Here is a 23,145-nt window from a genome sequence, read left to right as displayed (position 1 = left end):
CGATATCCATATTAACAGCTAGTTTGTTCACGTTTACGAGTTTGTTTAACGATATTGCGTCGAGACGCTTGGCACAAACGGTATCCTTGGGTTAAATGATGTTCGAATAAGCTGCGATGCTTATTTGCCCGGACTTTGTATGCGCAAAATACAATAGAATACATAAAATCGAATTGAAAGCTTGTTTCTGAAGACACGCGGATTTTAGTTTGACACTCTGACAATAAGTGTCACAATTTATATGTACTTATTTAATTCAATGATTGATTTCGGATTGGAATGAATCAAAATAAAAAATAAAGTTTTGACTGATTATTTTTGAATAATTTTGCTAAACAAAATAAATAATAATTAAGTATTTTGTCTATAAAAATTAATTGCTCTTCTTTCTATGATTCTTTATTATTTAAAAAATATATAAAAAGATTCATTTATTTATCTCTATTTAAAAAAAATCGTTATATCTGTAAATTAGAAAAAGATATTAAACGTCACATAAGTTTGAAATTTTTTATCATCATAATGTTCGGCCACGAAACCGTTGAAGATGTGAAATATTAGTAAATGGAAAACGTTAATTAGTCTCATAATAATCAACTGTCAAAGAGACAAAGACGACTATCATTAGAAGTGTAAGTTGACAACGAAGACGATCGCCCTGTCTCTACTTGGAATCAGCCTATGATGATATTTTAATACCTATTTTTATACTCTCACAAATTATAGTGATCTCGGGTTACGACAAAAGCGGAATTAGCATGCCTTTATGATAAAATCCGTGCCCTCATATCATTATCGAATTATGCTGCGCTGAAGATCGTAATCGAACTAAAACGATTCGCCTAGAAGAGTAACCCTACATTGTAACGGTATTTGTCTTTTTTTCCTTTTTGCAACAAAAATGTAAAGGAAGATGCAGGTGACTATTCTACTTTCTAAGCAAAATTTATGTATATCAAAAACAAACAAAAACGATTAAAATAAACAAAATTTGTTAAATAAATTTAAAGAAAACAATCAAAAAATAGAAAAATGCAATATATCCTGTCGCTTCACTTCTATTTGTTGCAGATAAATAAAATAATAAGAGAAAAGAGAAAAAGAGAGTAAAGTTCAAGGTGTTTTCAATGGATCTTGTGAATATAAAATATTAAAATAATATTTTTAAAAATCTAAAAAGAATCTTAAAGAAAATAAAATATTTAATATGAAATTAATGATTAATAATGTAATAGTCTCAGAAAATATCGCGAAGAAAATTGGTTAAAGATTTATTTTAAACACGATAGAACAATAGATACTCTATTTTGAAGCGATTTGAAAACATTGTGAACATCAATGTACTCGGTCAGGAGGTCCACGATGTTCGTCACTTGAAAACGTATATTCCTTCAATTTTCTAGTCGAGTAAGCGACGTTTGGAGGGCCCTTGTGCGTCTGGCAAAGCGTGCACTATCCTGTTACGCGATCTCTCCCAGCCCGCAATCAAAATTCAAATCACACTTTTACAGCTGAACATAAAATCAATATTCGCCCTCTTGGACGCGCCCCTAAATTCCCTCAAAAACAAATCAATGTTCTTTTGACAGTTAAAGTCGAACGTTTCAACACAATAAGTCGGAAAACATTTCACCTCTCTCGACGCGCCGATAATTTCTTTATTTTTAATTATGATCTTTTTTTAAACAAAGTGGCTCGTAAATTATTCATTAAATTATGAATTATTAAAAGAATATAATTAAAAATATAAATGTGCATATTGAGATATATTTTCTATTTTAATTGATATATATTTTCTATTTTAATTGATATATATTCAATCTTTTATAAAAAATATTAATTTGTATATAAATATATGACAATGTATATATGAAAATGTATCAGAAAAGTTGTTATAATTCACGATACACATTTTTTTTCTGATATATATATATATATATATTCATATTTCTATCGCGTGCTAAAATATTTCATATATCATAATAACCGTGAAACAGATCATTGTACGCGCTGGCATGTACCTGTTGGCACGAAAAAATAGATCGCCTGATGCGTTGCAGAGTCCAAAGTGTAGCAAAAGGAAAAGAAGTTTCTTAGGCATCCGGAATAGTGCCCTTATAAATGGTTTTTCTATATTGCCTCGTGTCTGGTTCACGTTGGACATGGACATGGGTTACCGGTTCATTTAAATAAGTTAAGGGTCTCGCTTAGTGCCTTAGCGGGTCCATTACAGCTGGGCAAAAGCGGCTAATTACTTGCCTGACGTGAGTTATAAACCCCTCTTCGGCCATCGCTCCCTCCTTTGAATATTTTTAACCGGTATCTCGATTTTTACAATGAAAACGTCATGCGTCTGCGTTTCAGGCTTTTACAGCGTTGCGAGTCGATCCGAATATGTACATACATATCATTGTATTCATCACACACTCAAGGTACATCATATGAGTTTTCAAAAATTGTAACTGCGAATCGCGGTTTTTTTTTTTATTACGACATGATGTCCAAGATAATCTCATAATGTCCATTCTTGTCTTAATTAAAAAAAAAAATAGCTTTTTACATTTATCATTTTTTAAAATAAATAATTATAAAAATAAAACTTCTATATCTCTCGTATTTTATATCGAGAAATATATACGAAGTATCGAATTAATGCACCTGCCTCCGCCGATCGTAATGATGTTTCTCAAACGCGGCGAATTAAATGCCAATTTCTGAAACACGTTGCGAAGCGCGATAAAGTAACGGCTGACAGTTGAAATTTCATAACAAACGATCGCGAAGGCGGTACCTTTTGGACAGAAAATTAATCTAGTTTGTCATAACGTGGGCGGGTTAGTTCAAAGTGCCGCTAATGAGAAAAAGGCCGACCCGCGTCTTTCTTATTTGTCAATGGGATCATCGTACCCATGAATTACAGCCGGGAGACGCTCGCCTCGAATCTCGCATGCTGTAGGTGGAATTCGCTCGAGAGAGGACGGACGATATGGCACATGACATTTTATTTTTGCACGATTAACAGCGTGCATTAACGGAATTGCATAGGAAATAAAATTATTTTGTTGGATATTTTAACTAAAGATATATAATGCTTCCTCTCTTAAGAATGTTTTGATTATACAATAATAGCAAAAGGTTTTTAAAATTTAACTAAGAAAAAAAAAAAGAAAAACACATTTCTCGTGTTTATATTGTTTGGAAAATGAATCAAATAAATCTGGATTATATAAAAAGAATTTTTAGTAAATCAATTTTAAGCGAATAAATTAATCTAAATCAAGTTTTGCATAAATATTTAGTAGAGTTTTCTTAATATATGAAAATTATTGATATATGAATATTGTGAACATCTTTATTTTGTTGGTAATGTTTTTTTTTTCTTCAGAATCCTTTCTTAAGGATTTTCCATAAGAATCAATAGTAACTTTAAACTTAAATAATTTCCAAACCATTAAGAGAATTGTGCTCAGGTTTTGCAGAGATATAGTACAATAGAACACTACAAAATTTTCATGCTTTTGTCAATGTTTTCATATATGACAAATACATCCTTAAAAGATAATTCTAAAAATTCGTAGATTATAAAATTGTCAATGATAATATTCCGTTTTATTATATATGCGTATATACAGCCATTGCAATAACAGGATTTTTAATTCGAAATTTAGTCGATAATTTAGTAAAATAGATTTATATATGCATTAACTCGGGATTAATAAGTAATCACGAACTGATGAGAGTAATAAATAGAAATGTAAGCAAAGAGAATATATGTATGAATAGTAGTAATATTTATATTTGTAATGTACGATATATGTATATTGTTATTAATCATACTCTAAAATATAATATGTATTGCTATTAATTTATACTTTATTAATGCGCGTGCGTATATAAATATTGTTATATTACTTTACTCGCTGTGTTGATTCGCACTCCATATGTACAAACAAGCAAATTTTAGTCGGTACACACGATAATATAACTGTTTGATTAAATAACCAAGTCCCAATAACAATTAATCAGATAATATATGTCGTAAATATTCGATATAATGTATCATTAATATCATAATATTATAACATAAAATTTCTTTTCAATACGTCTTAATTCAGATACGTCGTAATTCTTCAGTGATAGAGTCGTATTTCCTTTGGAGGCAAAGGTTCAATTTTGTGTGCAGTGGCCCTAAAAGGGCCTACGGGACTGGTTAGCTTTGGTTAGTGGTCCTGGAGCGATGCGAACGACACGAGCGACTGACGAGATAGACAGACACTAGGGAGGGAGTCTATTTCATGGTTAATTTGGCTAACTCGATTTCACCACCACCAACGTGACCAGCCCACCACCACCCTCGAAAGACCGGGGCCACTAAACTACATATAGGGTGAATTCGACGGTCACCCTCCCGTTAACGCATTGCTCGCGAATTTTTGTCTACGAGAGAATCGATCGGGGATTGCGCAGGTTACACGAGTGATTCCAAAAGTAATTTGCGACTTTTGGCAGAATTTCAATGAAGTAAGCATGGAATAATGAAAGTTAGTTCGTACATGTGCAAGCATTTATATATTTGAATAAGAACATGTTACCGTTCAATTAAGAAGACGTTATCGTTACAACTATAAATTTATAGAGTAGATGAATTTTTTAAAGCTACAATTTTTGACAAAAAAAAAAATTATTGGGAGAAATATAATTTCCGAAAAATATGCAAGAGAGATCGCTACTTTTTTATTTGTGTAAAATAATGTTGATGAAAACTGAGCTGAGTAATAAAAAATAGCACAGCATTTTACAATTTTATTTGTACCAAAGGTAGATAACAACGACCGACGCACTTCCAATAAATTGCAATCGATGGTAAGCAATAAATGCGAAACAGTAGATCTAATAGAAATCCCATTGCGTGTATGTGTATATTGCGCGTGGGCGAGTGCGATGGAGAGTATATCGTTAAAATATTTAAACTCTATGAACAGTTATCCACGTGCAGAAATAATCAAGAAATACTCGAAAATAAATATGCTTTCCCGTTCTCATTCATAACATCTCAATAAAAGTGCAAGATAAAAAAAAATAATAATGTGCAAAAATTGTAAAACATAGTAAAATATTCAACATTCATCTGTTATACAAATTAATAAAATTCTCAGGTGAAATAAATTTGATGAAAAAATATTTAAACAAGATAATTCGCATATCAAAACAAAAAAGAAAAACATACAAAATATGCAATAACAATGTCGCTACAACAAAATTTTTTTATTTCTACATATTAACAGTAATAGAAAAATCCTTTGTTATTGCACAAACTACATTTTTGTATATGTGCTATTTTCCGAGCCGAGGAAAAAACGTCAGCACGAGGATCAGGAACTCGCTTTTACGCGGTGTAAGACGACAAAGAGACACCTTAAGCACTGGTTTATTTTGCAACCGCCGGGATATCTTTCCGCAGTTTGAAGCACGCGGACACCGTCGTCTGTCTCTCTGACAAGCACGCCACCGTTATCTATGTAGCTCTACCGGTCCGCGTTCTCATATCTGCGACAAAGAGAAAAGCGCGCGGAAATATGCAGCGGAAAAAATCTCAGGGAGAAGAATTAGACGCAAATATTAGTTGTGAACGGCGGACCAGTTATTATTTCTCTCTGTTCCCGCAAATGCCACTCGCTACGTTGTCTTTCGCAAAAAGCCGGAACAAAAGAGCGTGTCATCGCGCGGTGTTTGTGTGTGTGTGTGTGTGTGTGTTCTATCTCCTCAAACTCTCATTCTCCCTACCTCTAATCTAACCCGGTCCCCGGATCCCCCTAACCACCCTCGCCACCACCGTTCTCCTTTTTTTTTAAGCTCGAGTCTTAATTACTGGAAGCAGAACGCGGGTTAAGGACTAAAACACAAACCGACGTCGGCTGACTGATCATGGCACGTCATGACTGACGGCCATATCAAATGAAAACAGTCTAGAAAAATTATTATTGCGGAAGATACGTCGCACCTGCTATCTTCCTTCCTCCCCTTGCTCCCTCTCCCCCTTCGCATTTCTACTTCTTTATTTCGCGCATTCTCCTTCGCATCCTTTCCTCCCTGTTTTTCATTGTTCCGGAATCTCGCCGAAATCCTATCGGATTTCCAAGATTCCCTGCATTGTGATAAATATCTGCAAGAATATTCCAGGAATCGCGTACAATTTTTTCTTTCTATGTTAAGATTTAAAAAATCACAGTTATTTCAAAGTTTAAAATACGTGTTAATTTTGATTAAAAAATTTACAAATTCTTTAATGAAGTACTGCACAAATTCAAATATGGAAACCTAAATTTAGATATCAACTACGCTCTATCGCCTTAATGAATGACGTTTCTAATTATAATAAATAATTAATATTCATTTAAAAATAAAAATTATATATTTCTTAAAATCTCAAGAATCACGAACGCTTCATAACGTATAATCATTCAATAATGCATCCATTGTAATCTAACGGCTTTTCAAGAATCGATAGGAAACGTGCTCTTGAATAGAAGATAAAAAAATATCCCTTTCCTTGCAATTACATATAATATCTTGATATGTCTTGATATTGCAAGGGTTATCGCAGCACTGCAGGACAAAACGTCGCGCGCCCGAATACGTCGTCTGTATTATGCAGAAATGCGTCGTGCGACACGCGCGGCATGTAGACACGTACGAACAAAGTACCGTGGCCCTTTGTGCAGTGCCAGGGGTGACAATGGGCCTCGCTCTCACAGCATTGTCACGTGGGTTAACCAACGTTTTCGAGGGGGCTATCGGCGATGTTTGGCATCGTCCTGCTCGCCGACAGCCACCGTCTTTTATTCAATCCGAGTACACCCCGCGAATCGCGGCGAAACTGTAATTGCAGCGTATTAGATACACACTTTTACATGATTAACACGCGCCGTCATAATAAAGCGACTACCTCGACTGTTTGCCGCTACAATTGCCTCGCGTTCGATTCCGTGTATTTGAACAGACGAAGGTTCGCCGGTCAATAACTGCTCTATTTACATATTCTATCGAGACGAGAAACAAATGATAAGTTTACAGAGTTTGAAGGTAATAATTTTTGAAGGTCAGTCACAGAATAAAGAGATATTGAAAATAATTTCCTTTCTATGCGTATTCTACATAATTATAAAATGTAAAATATTGAGTTAGAAAGAAAGTAATGTCATATTTTCAATAGATGACTTTAGTTTGTTTTGTTGTTTTTTAAAAACAAAAAAAAATAACAACGACTTACTTTCCTTCCAATCCATTAACTAACAAATATTTTTTCTTTCTAGTTTTGAGAAGAGTTGAAACTCAGATTTCAGTATCTATATAGATATTTATCTCAAATTTAACGATGATTCGTTTCCACGAGGCTATTTCACAAATTGAAACACTTGATTTAAAAATAGTTTTCGAGTTTCGTGTACACATAATAACGGAGACTCGATTTTATCATAAACGCTATAATTCATATTTGTTGAAAATATGATTAATCATTATTTGTACAATTTATATATATATATATATTAACTGTTATTAATAAAATTAAAATTTTAGAATGTAAATATTTTAAACTCCAACGTGTTAACGAGAATATTATCATAAATATGTTTCATGTTACATAATACAGTTTCCTCGATACAATATGATAATATCGATTTACGATTAGCATTAAATATCAGTATTATGATATGAGCATAACATAATAATAAAGCGTAACGTTATTTTTAAAAGAATACAAAACAATCGCATCGGGTAAACAATAATATCACGCACACAATTCTTGTTTTTTTTTTTTTTACCATTACGACCGATCACGACACTTCTCGATTCTCCGTGATAACGACCGTCTCCGCGCGAAATGAAATCGAAACGCAATTTGTCGTTCCCCATGCCGCCCCCTCACGTTGCCCTCACCGTGTATCTCCCTCGCAAAACCATCACGCGATTACGCTAATTCGGGTATCATTTATTTTTCGTTCACCCTTCTTCTCCTTTCTTCTTCCGCCCTCCCTATCGTCGCGCAAACGAAGCTCTACCCCCGTCAACGAGGACGCACACGAATCTACCAACTTTGAAGTGCCGGTGAGTTTTTGATGTAGCCACCAACTGTTCCCGCCATGCAAAATAGTGAATCACGCATTAAGCGCAGATAAAGCGACAAATAACTCGAGTATATTGGACAGAGGATCGTAACGCTCGGTTACACCGAAAACGAAACCGATGTGCGCTGACACCCTAAAGAAAAATGTTATCTTTCATAGATCGAACGGAATATCAATGGCAAGATTAGACGATTTAAGTCAGTCGAATCTAGCGACATTTTTAAGCGGAAAATGAATTCACAAATGCCTTAATTCAATAATATTTGAAAATTTATTGTCAATATTTAAAAATTCTCACTCGCAAGTTTAAAAGTGCAGTGTTTCTTTTCACACTTTTCAAAATAAAATTTTGTTCGTTCTCAAAAATTACGAGAAATTTAAAAATGTTAATTAAAACTTGTGCACGCTGGAAAATTTGTACTTTGTAAAAGTACGAGAACGCGCAATCTCTTAGTTAAACGTATTTTTCGCATTGTTTCCGAAAGTTTTGCTTTCGTAAATACAAATAAAATAGAAATAAAAAAATTTTTTTAATTAAAAAAATTAATTATAAGACGATACTTTTTCTACAATCCTTGTATCGAAAGAAATAATTTTTACCTAATTGTGGCGCGATGAAATGACATGACTATTAACGTGATGGCATTCAGTCAAATGTCCGCATGCTCGCGACAAAATATCGCGAGACGTCACGTCGTTCGTTGAACGCGTGGTTTCATAGTTATCCTGTCAATGTGTCAATCCGCGGCGAGACTTGCGGAAAGCGAGATGGGAAAGGGGAGATGCGAAAGACACGAGAGTGATCTTCGGCAAAGATGGCACGTGAGAGCCAAGTATTAATCCTCCTGCGTGGCGGGTACGACCCTTGTTATTTCAGCCAAAGACACAACCCGCCACTCAGCTTTGCCACGTGACCGGATCATACTTTATTGGAAAATGTGCAAATACTCGCCACTCCCGTACCGCGCGCGTTCCCCGCATTTCCACGACTTTCTTTCTATATCGCGCATTATTATTTCCCCATATTTTTCGGCTACGAAGCTTTTTCAATACCCAACAATTTTATAACGACGAAGCTCCAATGAAGCAGCATTTTGATGTGTTTTGTTTTGTCAAACCTGTATTTCCTGTGTGTAAACAAAACAAAAAAAAAAAAACGATAAAACAAAACGGTAAAACTGAATTTCAACAGTAATTATTTTTATATAGAATAGAAACGATATTCCTCCTCTATTTAATAACCAGTATAGTAACTGCATGTTTAAATCACCATATCAAAATATCATAATTTTAAACATTTCATGTTATTCCATTCATTATGTGAGAAATAATTTATCTCAAGCATATATAAATACGATGTATTTTTGACATTTCTTTCATTAATATAATAATTATTAATATCTACATAAAATAAATAGAATTGCAGGAATTCGTACAAGTTTAATCGTACCAGCGCATACTATAATATATATATATATATATATATATATATATATATATATATATGAAAAATAAAAAAAAAATATGATAACCTGAGAGTTCATACCGTTATATACCGTACGCTTGCAATTGACATATAACGTTTCAGCGACATGTAAATGCAATCTCGCGCAATTTAAATAAATGATTGAAGTATCCAAGGAAGAACTCTTTCCCCAGGCACTTGTTATCAGAGGAACAAATTAAAGCATCAGCAGGTAAAGCTAAGACAACAAGTAGTCGACCGCGGGATTGCCTTTCAGACAACATAGGCGAAGCTAGCGAACTCGGCTAACAACATAATTCAATACGGGGCTACTACCTAAACGTGTTTCCGCTATCCTCCATGCTCGAGAACTTACATTTCCTGCTGTTACTATGTGATTTCCGTGACCAACGCGAAGGGGAAAATTGATGCGCGCCATACCGTATCCAAAGTGTAGCGAGGATAAGCAGTTTTTTTCTACTATATCGAAGACTTTTTATCCGTCTCCTCGCCATTTGTGCACCAATTTTTTTATGCCTCAACGAACGATTAATGTCCGACTCCGTCAATCGTGACATATGTGATCGTCACCGGAACGTAATAATGCCCAAAATGGCAATTGGTAAAATTTATGTGGAATAATATAATTTGATTATAAAAAAAAACTCTTAAATTATTGTTTTACTAGTACTTTTAAAATTTCTAATAGTGGAAAAACTTAGAAAAAAGAAGAATTTTATCTCGATGAATATCGATCATAGATTAATAATAAATGAAACTAAATGACTGAGCCACATCATCGCTTCGAAAATTCAAACAAAAATGATGAAACAATATTTATTATCAGACATAAAAATGTGACAAAAATATTGTTGTAAATTTTTGCGCAAGTTATTAAACAGTAGGGAATAAATTGAGCGGTTTTATGTATTGTGTTGAATTTTGTAAACCGTGCAGGGAAATTTATTGTAAATAATTCTCGAATAAAATGACGATGCGGAGCAGATGCTGATGAAAAAAAATACGATTTCTGGACGAGTAGCCAAATGCGCGCCATTCATAAAACTAATAGATTCGATTTAACCTCCATCAATATTAGGCACGTGAGACGCGAGATTGATAGATAATATTTTCAATAAGATAAAAAGAGCTGCATTTTTAATCTCGTCTATATTTTTAAAGATCCAGATATTATTATTTTCATATATTATTTTTCACACACATTTCACACACTGTCTTCGCATCTCCGAGAAAATTAGACGTTTCGTAGTACTCGATAGTTATCCGTGCATTCGTATAAATATGCGTATGAGTCTCGTATGTACACAGAGAAATTTCGCATTTGCGAGTACTCCTCCCCCCTTTGCCTAGATAACGACAAGGTCCTCGCTGCTCTAGGGCCCGTACCGTACGACGGTACGGCTTCGCGCAATCGCGTGCGGTTATTACTTAAAAGCCACCGGCATCGTTTTTCAGCGCGAGTACACGCGCGAGTAATCGCGCAAACTCGTTCTATGTATCGCATGCAAAACATCAGAACGTGGATCGGGCGTCACTAATTTGCGTCGGTAATGATCACGTCTACGAGAGGGAGAATTAGCCGACGGAAAGGGAGAAGGGTGAGGGGGGGTAGAAAGAGAGATAGGGAAGGGTGTACCGTGCCCAGAGCGCGGTGGCTGCTCTCTTTCGATCCGTATCCGATGTCTGGTTGGCTAGTTTATGAATGGGGTGGATCCGCGTGTCGATCGTCGTGCACAATCGCGAAACAAGATTGATCTGTCCTCGGTGATCTACGATTATCGGAAACGCTCGCGGTAAATAGGACCCGTTTAGTTCGCTTCGCTCGCGGCGGCGCGCGACCCGTTTCTCGCCGATCGTATGCGGAAGTGATTAAGGGGCGGTTAAGGGAAGTATGCGGGAAGTTCAGCGACTGGTAACGCGGTTTTTTTTTTATGTGTGCTTTTTTTTGATAGTCCAACGGATTGTTGAGGGAAGAACTTTATGCGCGATTGCGGGAGAGGTATACATATAATAATTTACAGAATGAATAATATTTCTACCTGCCTCTTTTTCGTAATCAGACGCTGTTGCATATGAATACACACGCTCTTGTCTCGCATATAATTAATGCGTATGAAGTGCGTGAAACAAATTTCATAAATTTTTAATTGCGAAAAAAAAATTAACGCTTTAATTTTAAACACTTACCTGCCAGGCGTTGGAGTCCAGAGCGAGGTAAGACATGTTGTTAGTGTCCTCCGTGGTTGCAAAATTTCTAAAGTATCCAGGAACTCCTCGCCGATCGACGCGCTACCAAGATCCAGCTTGTCACTCACGTTCCGAGATGATCGGCAGACGACATCTTCCGTCGGCAGCTTCGTCAAGATGCAAGTTGTACTGAAAAATTATCAAAATATGTAAGAGTGACAGAGAATGTGAGAATGTATACTGATAATTAAATTACATAAAAGTATCCAAATTATATTAAAGGTAGATTAAGTAAAAAAGACGAGTCCAATTAAAGGTAAAACATGTGTCAAGAGGAAGATGTCATATAATTCAGCGATGCAAATAATTGTGATTTATCTTATAATAAAAATATTAATACAATAAATTCAAATGCCTACTGAAATAATTTTTCTATAATTTTATTTGTCATTACTTTTCTTTAATTGCAAAAAAATACTATGTCTAACTAAAAAAAAAAAAAAAAATGATTGAGTTTAAGAAAATGATACGTAGTGAAAACATATGTATATATGCTTCTCAAAGTTTCTATCAATTTTCACGTTATAATTGAACCGTGCACGTATTGAAATCATGCGAGGCGCGAATAGATCAAGTAAGATTTGGCGAAAATTTCCTACGATGAGTAACAAAAATGCGAATTACTTTGGTCGCCGGGATCCCTGGGGCGTCGCGTCAACGGATCGGGAACTTAGTTAAGCAAAGTTAAATACGGCTCCCCGAGGTGGCATGACCGCTTTTTAATTGCAAACACTTTCACAAAACGAGAAGATATCTCAAGACGCTCGGCAAGCGGAGATTATAATTCTAGCTTCTTTCTCGCTCTCTATTGCTACAAAATCTTTATAATTTATATAAATATCTGCACTTTCGAAAATATTTGCAAGCACAATTCGGCACTTTGTAAAAATGTAACTTACACTTATACATCAATATATAAGCCTTCTCGCAACTTCGCCAGAATAGTTTGCAGAATTTTTTTCATATAAATATAGATTTAATTTTCATTGAAATTTAAATGCAACACCAATGTGCTAAGATTTAAGAATTATTTAAAATTTCAAGCAAAAAATATTTCAAAGTTTCTAATAAAGGGAATAAAGAAACAATAATCCCAGAATAATATTAATGCTAGATGTAATAAAAATCATATCGCTCCAATGTGAATACAAAAATAAATCAAAAATATATAAACTAATAAAATATAACCATTCAGAAATTGCAGAAAGATTTATATTGGAGGGAAAAATTTGTATATTCGGATGAACAATATTTCCATCATTCGATGAACTTAGTCAATAATGGTAGTGAAACTCTTCAGAGAATAATTTATTATTGGAATCTCATCAACGCTATATTCATAAAAGACTATTGAATGCAATTACATCGGTCTCGCTTTCAAAATTAAAACACACGTAATAACACTACGCATCTTTCACCACAAATTTATATCCGTAATTCGGCGTGCAAATCAAAGGACATCATTATTATTTAAACGCAGGAAATGTAACATATTTTCTGTATAGTATTGTACAATTTCAATCAGAATCCTCGTAGCCACTTTACATTGATTGTACTCTCTTGCATTTAAACATCAAATAGTGATCAAATTATCGGCGTTACCAATGATTTTAGCATTTGGTATCACGCAATAAACCAACTAAACCTATAAATTCCTACTTCTATATTGTTTATTATTATATCAAATTTACGCATATCATCTTTTTACAAAAATATAAACATAAATTAAGTCAAAAATTTACAATCAAAACAATTATAATTTTCCCGAAAATAAACCCAACGATTAAAGAATTAAGATGATCTTACTTTGAGTTATACCACATATTTTAAACATCATCATTTATCCTTCGTAGACACAATAATGTCTAATAAATCATAAAATTTGCAAGCTTCCAAAATAAAAAGTTTTTTATTTTTTCTGGAGAATCATTGTTTACTGAATGACAAAGACTGTTCCTGTATTTTTCTTATATTTTCTTTTTATATCTTTTTATATCTATTTTTAAATGAAATAAAAATTTATAATTACATTTATAAATATATATAAAAGATTGCTAAAAAGCCCAACATTAAATTAAGAAATATATTATAACTTGATATCACTTGTGACCATACATTGCGATGATAATGTTGCCACAATATTATATTTGTTTTTTTTTTTTTATTAAATCATAATTTTAAAAAATAAAAGGTAACATTATAAATGTCACGTTTTTAAAAAAATGAAAATTATATATACATTGATATGTCAATATTTTAATGATCACTTCAATGCAATATATATTCCTTAAAGTGCTTCAACCTAACAAACTCTGTTCTCCGATAATAAAAATATTTATTAAAAAATATAAATCCTATTATATCTAAATCACAATAGCTATTATCAAAAAGTGGCAACTCTATATGTTTGGGCTGTAGCCTACTTTTGCTCCAAGGACTTCACTTTTAAACAAAACAGCTCAAGGTCACTGCAACGCAATTCACCCAGCAAGCATTCACACGAGACACTGTATGGAAATGTACGTATGTATGTATTATATATGTTTCCTCATTATATTTTCCGGAACGCACTTAATCTCCATCGCTGTCTAAAAGCCGAGCGCGACGTCTCGAAGATGCGAAGTGAACTCACCTCGTATCGTATTTCCGGTCTCGCAGCGATTCACCGACGGGCGACGACGGGCGACGGCAACAATCGGCAGCAATCGGGGAAACTCGCGTTTTTTTACACGAGACTCAAGCGAAGGATGAAAACAGGAAGAACGGTAAGAGAACGGTGCGCGCACGTACGCAAACGCGTAACTTAATCCGCGAGCGGATTATCGGAGGCTAATTCGAAATGCAGTCAGTCCATCCCTCTCTCACACTTCTGTTCTCCTTGTCCTTTCTTTCTTTCTTTCTCTCTCTCTCTCTCTCTCTCTCTCTTTTCTTCTCTTATTCTCGTGTGGTCCTACCAACCGGCTCCCTTCCTTCTCTTTCCTTCTGTGCGGTTTTCTTTTCCTTATCCCCTCCCCACCCCCTCTTTGCGGCGCTCGCGGGCGATCTACGTTTATCTCTTTCTCTCTCACTCTCTCTCTCTCTCTCTTCCTCTTTTCCTCTTGTCACAAATTTGCTAGACGATATACATATGTATTCTCGATCGCACCTTGGAATCACTCGGTAGCTGGCCGAAGATGGCAGGCGGCGAGTCGGCACGGAACGACGCGGCGCGACGACGAAACCGAGGACGCGCGCGACACGAGGGAACGCATGAGAGTGAAGGAGAACGGTACGGTCGTCCCGAAGGTGACTTCCGGTTTCGCGTCGCGTTACGTCGGATCGCGTTGCGTTTTCCGTCTCTCCGTTGCCGTGTGTTCCCGATATGTGTATTGGCCCACCGCACGTGGCGCGTCGCGACGTCGCACTGCGCTCCAGGCGAGAGAGGCGCCGCGACGCCTCCCCCTCCCCTTTTCCCTTCCAAGCCGCCACCCGGCCGCCCTCGTGCAACCCCCTCAGCAGCGGCGACGATGCGCCTCTGCTACCACCCGCGGCGCGTACTATCGCCTGCCTACCCCCGCGGGGGTGTGGTGCCTCCGCCTACAGTCACATGACGGACCCTGCGCGGCCCTATTCCATATACCTGCCTGCTGGAGCCGGAGAGGGATGACGGACTGGTCTAACCTAACTTAACTTAACTTAACCTGGACTATCCTAACCATGCAAACATGGGGCGACGCGGTCACGATATAACCTACCTACCTTACGCGGATGAGAGCGTCAAGATTGCTTATCCTAGACGAAGTAGCGTGCGATACCAGCGAGAAAAGTTAATGACAGTAGACGCATTTCCGGGATACTTTTCAAAACGAAAACGAAAAAAAAAGCGAATTAAGAAAGCGCCGAATAAATCATTCTATTGTCATTAATGAATGTCCGAGGAGAGAGAGATTTATTTCTAAACCTATATTTCAGAGATATATATTTATATTGAAAAGTAAATTTATCTCTTTAAAAGTTTTATAAATATATTTAAATATTTAACGATTTTTTATTACATACACATATGCATATCTATAAAAGTCCTCTATATAAATGTTTTAGTGATTTCATATCTTACATCTGACTTGAAAAAAAGATTAGAGCTGGAAAACAAATTTTGTTTTCACTATTATTAAAAAGAAAATTGAAAAGAGAGATATCCTTATTTTAAATTATAAAAAAGATATGTATATGTATATATATATATATATATATATATATATATATATATATATATATATTCTGACAAATATATTCACAATAAATATCACTTGGTTAATGTCAAGATTTTATTTCTCGAGATTACTACTCGATTACTTGTATAATTTCTCTCACAAATGATATCCAAATCTATCCAAGAAATATCACAGATATATATCATTAAGTAGAAGATATAGCAAGATAGAGGTCAGAAAACCGAAGGAAAGGAAAGATAGATAAGAAGGTAGACGGATATCGTGGAAGATGCGTCGACGATGCTCGGATTGTACGAGAGAGAGAGATGGTAATCGCGGCATCCCAGTTCTACCTCGGCAGCGTCGCACAATTCACGGATACATCCGCACGCGGACGTACACGACGCACGATGGAAACCTAGCACAGTCTGCGCATGACCGATCGATGCCCCCCTCCACCCCCTCTTCTCCCTCGTTTCCTACCTCTCCCCCTGATACGTAAGCTGCTCCTTGGGTGTGCTGCCACTACCGCCGCACGCCGGTCCATTCCTCCCTCCCTTCCCCTCCCCTGTTAACCCCCTCTCCACGCTGCTGTGTGCACAGCGCACTGCGAGCTACCACGCTGCAGCCCCTTTCTTCGTACGTCCCTGTTGTCGCTGCCTCGACTCCTCGCCCGTCCCACTCGTACCTTTTGCCTCCGTCGCGTCAAGGAGAAAACGGGAGCGGCGCAGGAAGAGGAGAAGGAGAAGCGAGAGTGGAAGTGGGAAAAAGTGGCATCATGGAGGGAAAGGGAGAGAATTCTCTACGAGTACACCAAGAAAACGCAGCTTCTGTCCCCTCTTTCCCTCCCCCCCCCCTCGCCATCTCCTCCTCGCTCCTCTTCTTACATCCCAGAGATTTCGGCGAGTTTTCACACCGGCGTTATTACCGCCCTCTCTTCTTTCTTCTCCTCTTCGCTCTTTAGAGTCGGCTTCCCTTTTTTTCTCTCGCTTCTTTCCTCCCCCGCCTCCCCCTCTCCACGCACTATTTGGTCTCGCGTATCTACGTCGAGTTCGTTTGCTTCCTATACGCGGCGGGGGTGGGCGCCGCTGATTTTATATTGGAATGCAGCCATTTGAAAAGTGTGTTTTTCGTGTGAGTCGGTCGATATCTGCTCGCGAAGTAGGCGAAAAACTTATTTTTCAAAATTTTTCGCCATTTTTTGAAAAACCGAAAATTTCTCATTTCACTCTTTCATTTAGATTGATTAGAAAATGCTGAGAGATTAAGTTTATTCGGTCTATCAGTTTCCTAAACCTTGACCTGTTTATATCTATCTTATTCTTAGTTTTTTTATCTCATTTAGCAGGAATATAAATAATTAGTTACGCGCATGAGGAAAAATTCTTGTATATTAATTTAAAAAATCAAATGCAATTATTAATTATATTGTACACGATTATAAACAAGCGGGCATGCGAAAATGAATCACGATATAACGAGTTATCATCGTAAATAAAAGAATGATAAGAAAATATATTTTCCATGATGAAATGCAATTGTGGGTAAACATTTTATAAAAATTCATACGCGAGTCGTTATTTAATTTTATAAACAAAACATAATAAATGTCTTTGAATCTGACTTTTATTTCGATCATTTCTTTGAAACAATTAATCGACAATCTGTAATCATAAAGTCTAGCACTTCGTCGAGATAAAATAGTTTATATACAGTCTTATTCAAAAGATTATAAAATATCGACTCGATACGGTTACACTCGTGTTTTAAGAGATCCATCTTTAATATATCAGATACAACATAATACAATGCATCGTCGACCAATCCTATACACGCTTAACAATTAACATTAAATATTGATTGTTTCCAATAAATAACGATATGCCACAGATTCATTTCCATGTAATTCTCTTCGGTCGAGACTACGAATGTCATGGCAGTTTAATACGACGGTCGGTCCTCAATACAGTACCCTTGGGCGCCATGTCGTTCGCCCGATCCATTTATGTGTATCTGCGACTGACCACCCTTCGATCCAATGCAAAAAATTCTAATTAAATGTTATTATTTATAAATTAATTATTTTCTGACCATTCAATGTCATAAATATTCATTGAAAAAAGCCATTAATACCCGCTATGCTTTGTTGAGATTTCGAATAATATGGCAATAAGCAGATATAAATGCTTATGTGTACGTATGTGTATATATGTTTTACTATTTATTAAAATCAATTCTATAAATCCTACAAATTACCGTACACGTGATAGCAATAGTTTATTAACTTGCTACGTTAATTTTAAATTTCTGATTATATATCCAAGCCACACTCCGCGCGAGTTGTTAAGGCATTAAAGAGACCCTAGTCACAGACATTAAGCCTCGATCGACGACGCAAGAAACGACGATTTCACGGACGGATGACGGTGAATCGCTATTCTCGATCGTGGCGTCCACGATCCACAGATCGAACTCTACGTTAAGTTACGGGAGAGGTCAAGCCGTCCGTCTTGTTGGAAAGCGCCGCGCACCACGCCTATGTTGGATCGTGACTCGATCGAGAAGGAGGAAGAAGAAGAAGAATGCCGGTGTTATATTAGCGCCCGGGAACAACCTGATGCCGATCTTCGTCGGTATTCATCGGCGGCGGTTCGTGAATCGCCCGTGGAGCGAAAGGGGCGAGAGAAGCGAGTAAAAAGATCGACAAACAACGAGGGCCGACAAGGAGTTGCGCAATTAACGAGACACCGCCGATTCAACTTTGAGTCGAGTGCGAGGATCGAGTGTGAGGTCGAATGCGATCAAATCGAGAGTGAAGTCGCGTGGTACGACGAATCGTCACTCGTGCCACACAAACGTTGTCGTGCCGACGACATGCCGATATCCCAGTCGCATCTGCGATTCGCGTATATAGTTAGAAATAATTAAAGGTATTATCACCTCTATCCTACGGTAATGTTTATAAAAAAAGTGGAGTTTTTTTTTGTCCATCGTACAACTGCGATTTGGGCCTTTTATTTAAAAAAAGAAAAACAAAAGTCAATAGCCACTTTTACTGTTAATTAGAAATTATGCATAAATATCAAACTGCTGCAAAAATAGCGAGTATATAATAGAGTTGTCCCATTTTTTCACTTTAGCTTCATCATTTTCGAATGAAAATATGAAGATATTTAAAAAACGTTAAATGTATTGGAAAATTGATTTAGATATTAGTTTGATATAAACGCGTAAAAATAAAATAAAAGTACTCGACAAAATTTCCTCTTTTTTAATTTTCCTTATCTTCTTCAGCATAAATAATTTAAAATAAAAATAAAATTGTCAACAGTCGCGACATAATGTCTAGTATGTTTTACGAGTATTTATTTTTCTTATTATTTATTATACTTACTTAATTTTTAATCCTGCTTTCAATCCTCTATGTTTTTACTTTTTTAAATTATTCCACTAATACAGAGTACCTGAATGACCTCTTAATAACATAAAATATTCTTGACAAATTTATTTTGACAACACACAATATTTTTGACATTTTATACAATATTGATATAATATTTTAAAATTTTTTAACGATTTCTTTTACTACTCTTAAAGAGGGAAAGAAGCATTTTCTAGAGGAATATTCAATCTGCCGTAGAAGATATTCTCCAAGAAATCCACTATAATTCACTTTGTTTTAGAGGACGTGACGTTATAACGCTGTAAGTCGTTCGTGTGATGCAATTTAACTACCACATCATTACTCCCAAAGTTAAGCCGCTGTAAGTTCGAAATTACTAGTTAAATTGCATATATCTATGCGAGAGTCCCCCGAAAGCGCCGTGTAATCTGCCCATGTGTTTATCCATGGGTAGGTAGTCGTGCATATACCGTGTGTCTCCATCATCGGGATGGTCACCAGGACCATCTTAGCCTAATTACCTAATAATCCGAGGCGATGGCCTAACTTCGACTACGCCTAAGTGGTTTGCGCCCGTCGCGAGAAGACCGATATATCTATAACTGCCAAAGTGCGATTGACGCGTGTATCTCCCTGTATATACATACATCCAAATTCGATTTATGATTAATATTTTCGCATCGATGTATGGACATTTCTAGAATTTACTAGTATAAAATATGTATGAAATTTTACGATTTTATGTATGATAATAAAGATAATAAAATATTATGATATCTTTAAACAGGATTGGTTGAAAAAGTCCAGTGAGTGGAAAAAAATCATGGTAAATATTTCGGTTTTTACTGTTTCAGATTTTATCTAATGGAATAAATTGGCAAAAACTATAAAAATAATTAATATATACAACACTAAAATATATTTATGTAATTTCATGTAAAGATATTTTTGTTTTAATTAATAAATCATATTAATCATTAGGAAAAAAAATCATTTAAAAAAAAATTGTAATTATTAATAATTTTTTTTTTTAATTCAAATTGATTGGTGAAATTTTGGAAACAAAATCCTTTTATAGATATAAATATTATTAAATTTTAAATTAATTTTTAGTTTAATAAAAAAAATTTAATAATAATAGAATTAAAAATTGTATCAATATACATAGATCTGGTTTATTCAACATCTAATGTAAAATTAATTTTTTTTTTTTGCTTCGCTTCCTAATATATTACGGATTTTATATGTTTTGAATAAGATTGAAATTAAAAAGCACTCTCAAGTGACAAATATAGACAAAAGATTTTCTACTTATTTTAATATTTTTAATAGAAAAGATTAATTTTTTGGCGTTTTTTTTTCCGAAAAATACCGGTTTTTATCACTGACATGGACTTTATTAAAAAAAATGTAAAATTTTGCCAATCCTAAATGGTTTTGTGACAAGCACATTTTTTTAAAAACTCACAAAGTAAAATTTTTTGTTAATTTTTTAGTGCATTTTTTTTTTATTTTTTTAATATTATTATTTCATATAGTATAATATAAAATATTCCATATATATTGATAGTAAATCATCGACAAAAAGCAATTTCTTAAATAGCGCTGATTTATATTATCTTAGTAGACAAATGATGCTTTGATCAAAAGGACGTTTTCAAGCGCACAGCTCGACAGCAAATCCTTCGTCAGTAAAAGCGTCAGTAAAAAGAACGAACAATCAATAGAAGGTCGGATCAATAAATGCCCGGTGATCCACAAATTTCCCGCTGTAAAAGGATGCTACCACAAATCGATCCCCTATTGATTGCGAGGACCGCAAACGAAGCGCGTCTCCCGAGTATCCTTTCACATAGCGAACGCTCCGGGCTGTCAGGTGCCAGGACCCCATTCTTCCTCCGAAAACGTGAAGATCGCGAGCTGATTTTTCTATAAACACGTCCGCACAAACTCTAGAGATCACGTTGTATACCCACCGCCCCCATCCTTAAAGCGTGACGTAGAGCTTGTTGACTCAAGCGCGTGGCAAATTCTCGATACCCTTTCAAACGCTCTTCTTCTCTCTCGATACGCATCGATGGGATTACACCTACGTAATACGTCATATTGTTACGTCAATCTACTCGTCTCTATCTCGGATCCGCTCGTCCTTGGAATAAGCCCCCGTATAAGGACGAGCCAAAATTGTCAGACGACGCGACGAGACGAACGGAATCGCGTTCGCTCGACAATTTTTTTTTCTCTCCGCAGCAACGCGACGAATAAATATTTACCGCATCTCCGAGGGGAACGCGCGTAATCGGTATTTATTCAAACGTCCATTTTCCGGCGTACAACTCTGCGACTCCTCTTTCTTATTCTTTCGAAACTTCGTTTCGCGGAGGCCGCGTAGGCGCGGATAAAGAGGCGCGGTGAGGGAGCGAGCTTGGGGAAGAAAGAGAAAAAGAGAGAGAAGGAATCCAAACTTTCGTAATTACAATAAACAAGTCCCGGTTGCCGCGCGCGGCAAAACGCGCCCCCCCTCGTCGCCCAAGAGTACAAACGCCTCGCGGTAATAGCATGCAAATTGTCGGCTTACCTGACGTCTGGACTTTGCGAGTTCTTTTTAAAATGTGATTTCTTGTGCTACTTTGAATCCGAACGGCGCGCGCGACACCCTTTGAAGTCTCCTTTTTGATGTATTTTTATATAAGAGGGCCGTAGATCTCCGCCAGCGGAATATCGATGGCGGTTTTTTTTATCGCAGATTTATCTCACGGCGCCGGCGAGAAGCGCATTTACGCATTGCGTATGTACGCGACATTAATCGTCTTCGCGTCACTTGTCGCAACAATTGCGTGATATGACTAAATAATGCAAGGTTACTCAATTAGGTTATCCTATTAAATGTATATATTGTATAATCGGCCGCAAAATAATGTACACTCACGGAAATATGGAGATGTCAAAGTAAAAAAAATAATCAAATAACAATGCTAACGTTTTTTTTTTCGAGAAAGATAGGTTAGAATCAATTCACAACATAATCGAAAGTGAATCTCAAATAGAGGCGAGATTCTCGATAAAACTTGTACGCGCGTATAAGACGCAAGGATAATAAATATACAACTCACCTCAAACCCTGCCAATGACGTCGTCGCGATACCGAATCCGATGTACGCTCGAACTGATCCCGCATCCCGTATCCCGCGAAGTGGAACGTGGAAACATACCGGCGACTGCCCGTCCTCCTCCTCCTCCTCCTCCGAGGCGCGCGTAGCGATCCTAATAACAGTACGTCGTGCCTCTCGCGCGGCCCGGAAGGGGTTTACAACCTCGCGTCTCGCGTCGCGTTTCTCCTCACGTCGTAAAATAGAGACTCTCGTCGTCGCCGAGGGCGCTAGTTACGCGGCGTGATCCGGTAGCGGTCCGGAAAAAATTCGACGGGGCGGGGAGAGGAAGGGAGGAGGGCGAGGATGGAAGGATGGGCGCGAATAATCGCGACGATCACTTTGCTCGCACGGGAAAGACTATCGTCGCGGCGTAACTTCCTTCTCCTCCCCCTTCCGCCCCCCCCTCCCCCCCTCCACACCATCGCTTTACGTTTCTATTTGATAATCATGCTAATAACCGCGTGTCGATTCCACGACAATTTCGATTTCACGTGTGTGTGCCGAGAGAGAGGGATGGCAGGAAGAGAGAAGAGGAGCG

General features: G+C 36.6%; 1 protein-coding gene across 1 annotated transcript in view; it reads right to left on the bottom strand.

Moving 5' to 3' along the window:
• The window catches only part of LOC126858990 (uncharacterized), a 63,300-nt gene extending 40,558 nt beyond the window's left edge, over nt 1-22,742 (bottom strand). The window contains exons 1-2 of the mRNA XM_050609804.1: nt 22,569-22,742; nt 11,800-11,988 (exon numbers count right to left, since the gene is read on the bottom strand). Of these exons, the coding sequence (XP_050465761.1) occupies nt 11,800-11,988; nt 22,569-22,633 (254 nt within the window). The 5' untranslated portion in view covers nt 22,634-22,742. The remainder of the gene's footprint in view (nt 1-11,799; nt 11,989-22,568) is intronic.
• Between the last annotated feature and the right edge of the window lie 403 nt (nt 22,743-23,145).

Source organism: Cataglyphis hispanica, chromosome 2, assembly GCF_021464435.1.
Source record: "Cataglyphis hispanica isolate Lineage 1 chromosome 2, ULB_Chis1_1.0, whole genome shotgun sequence".
Taxonomy (NCBI): domain Eukaryota; kingdom Metazoa; phylum Arthropoda; class Insecta; order Hymenoptera; family Formicidae; genus Cataglyphis; species Cataglyphis hispanica.
Note: the sequence above shows the minus strand (reverse complement) of the source record. Positions and strands in the feature narration are given on the sequence as shown.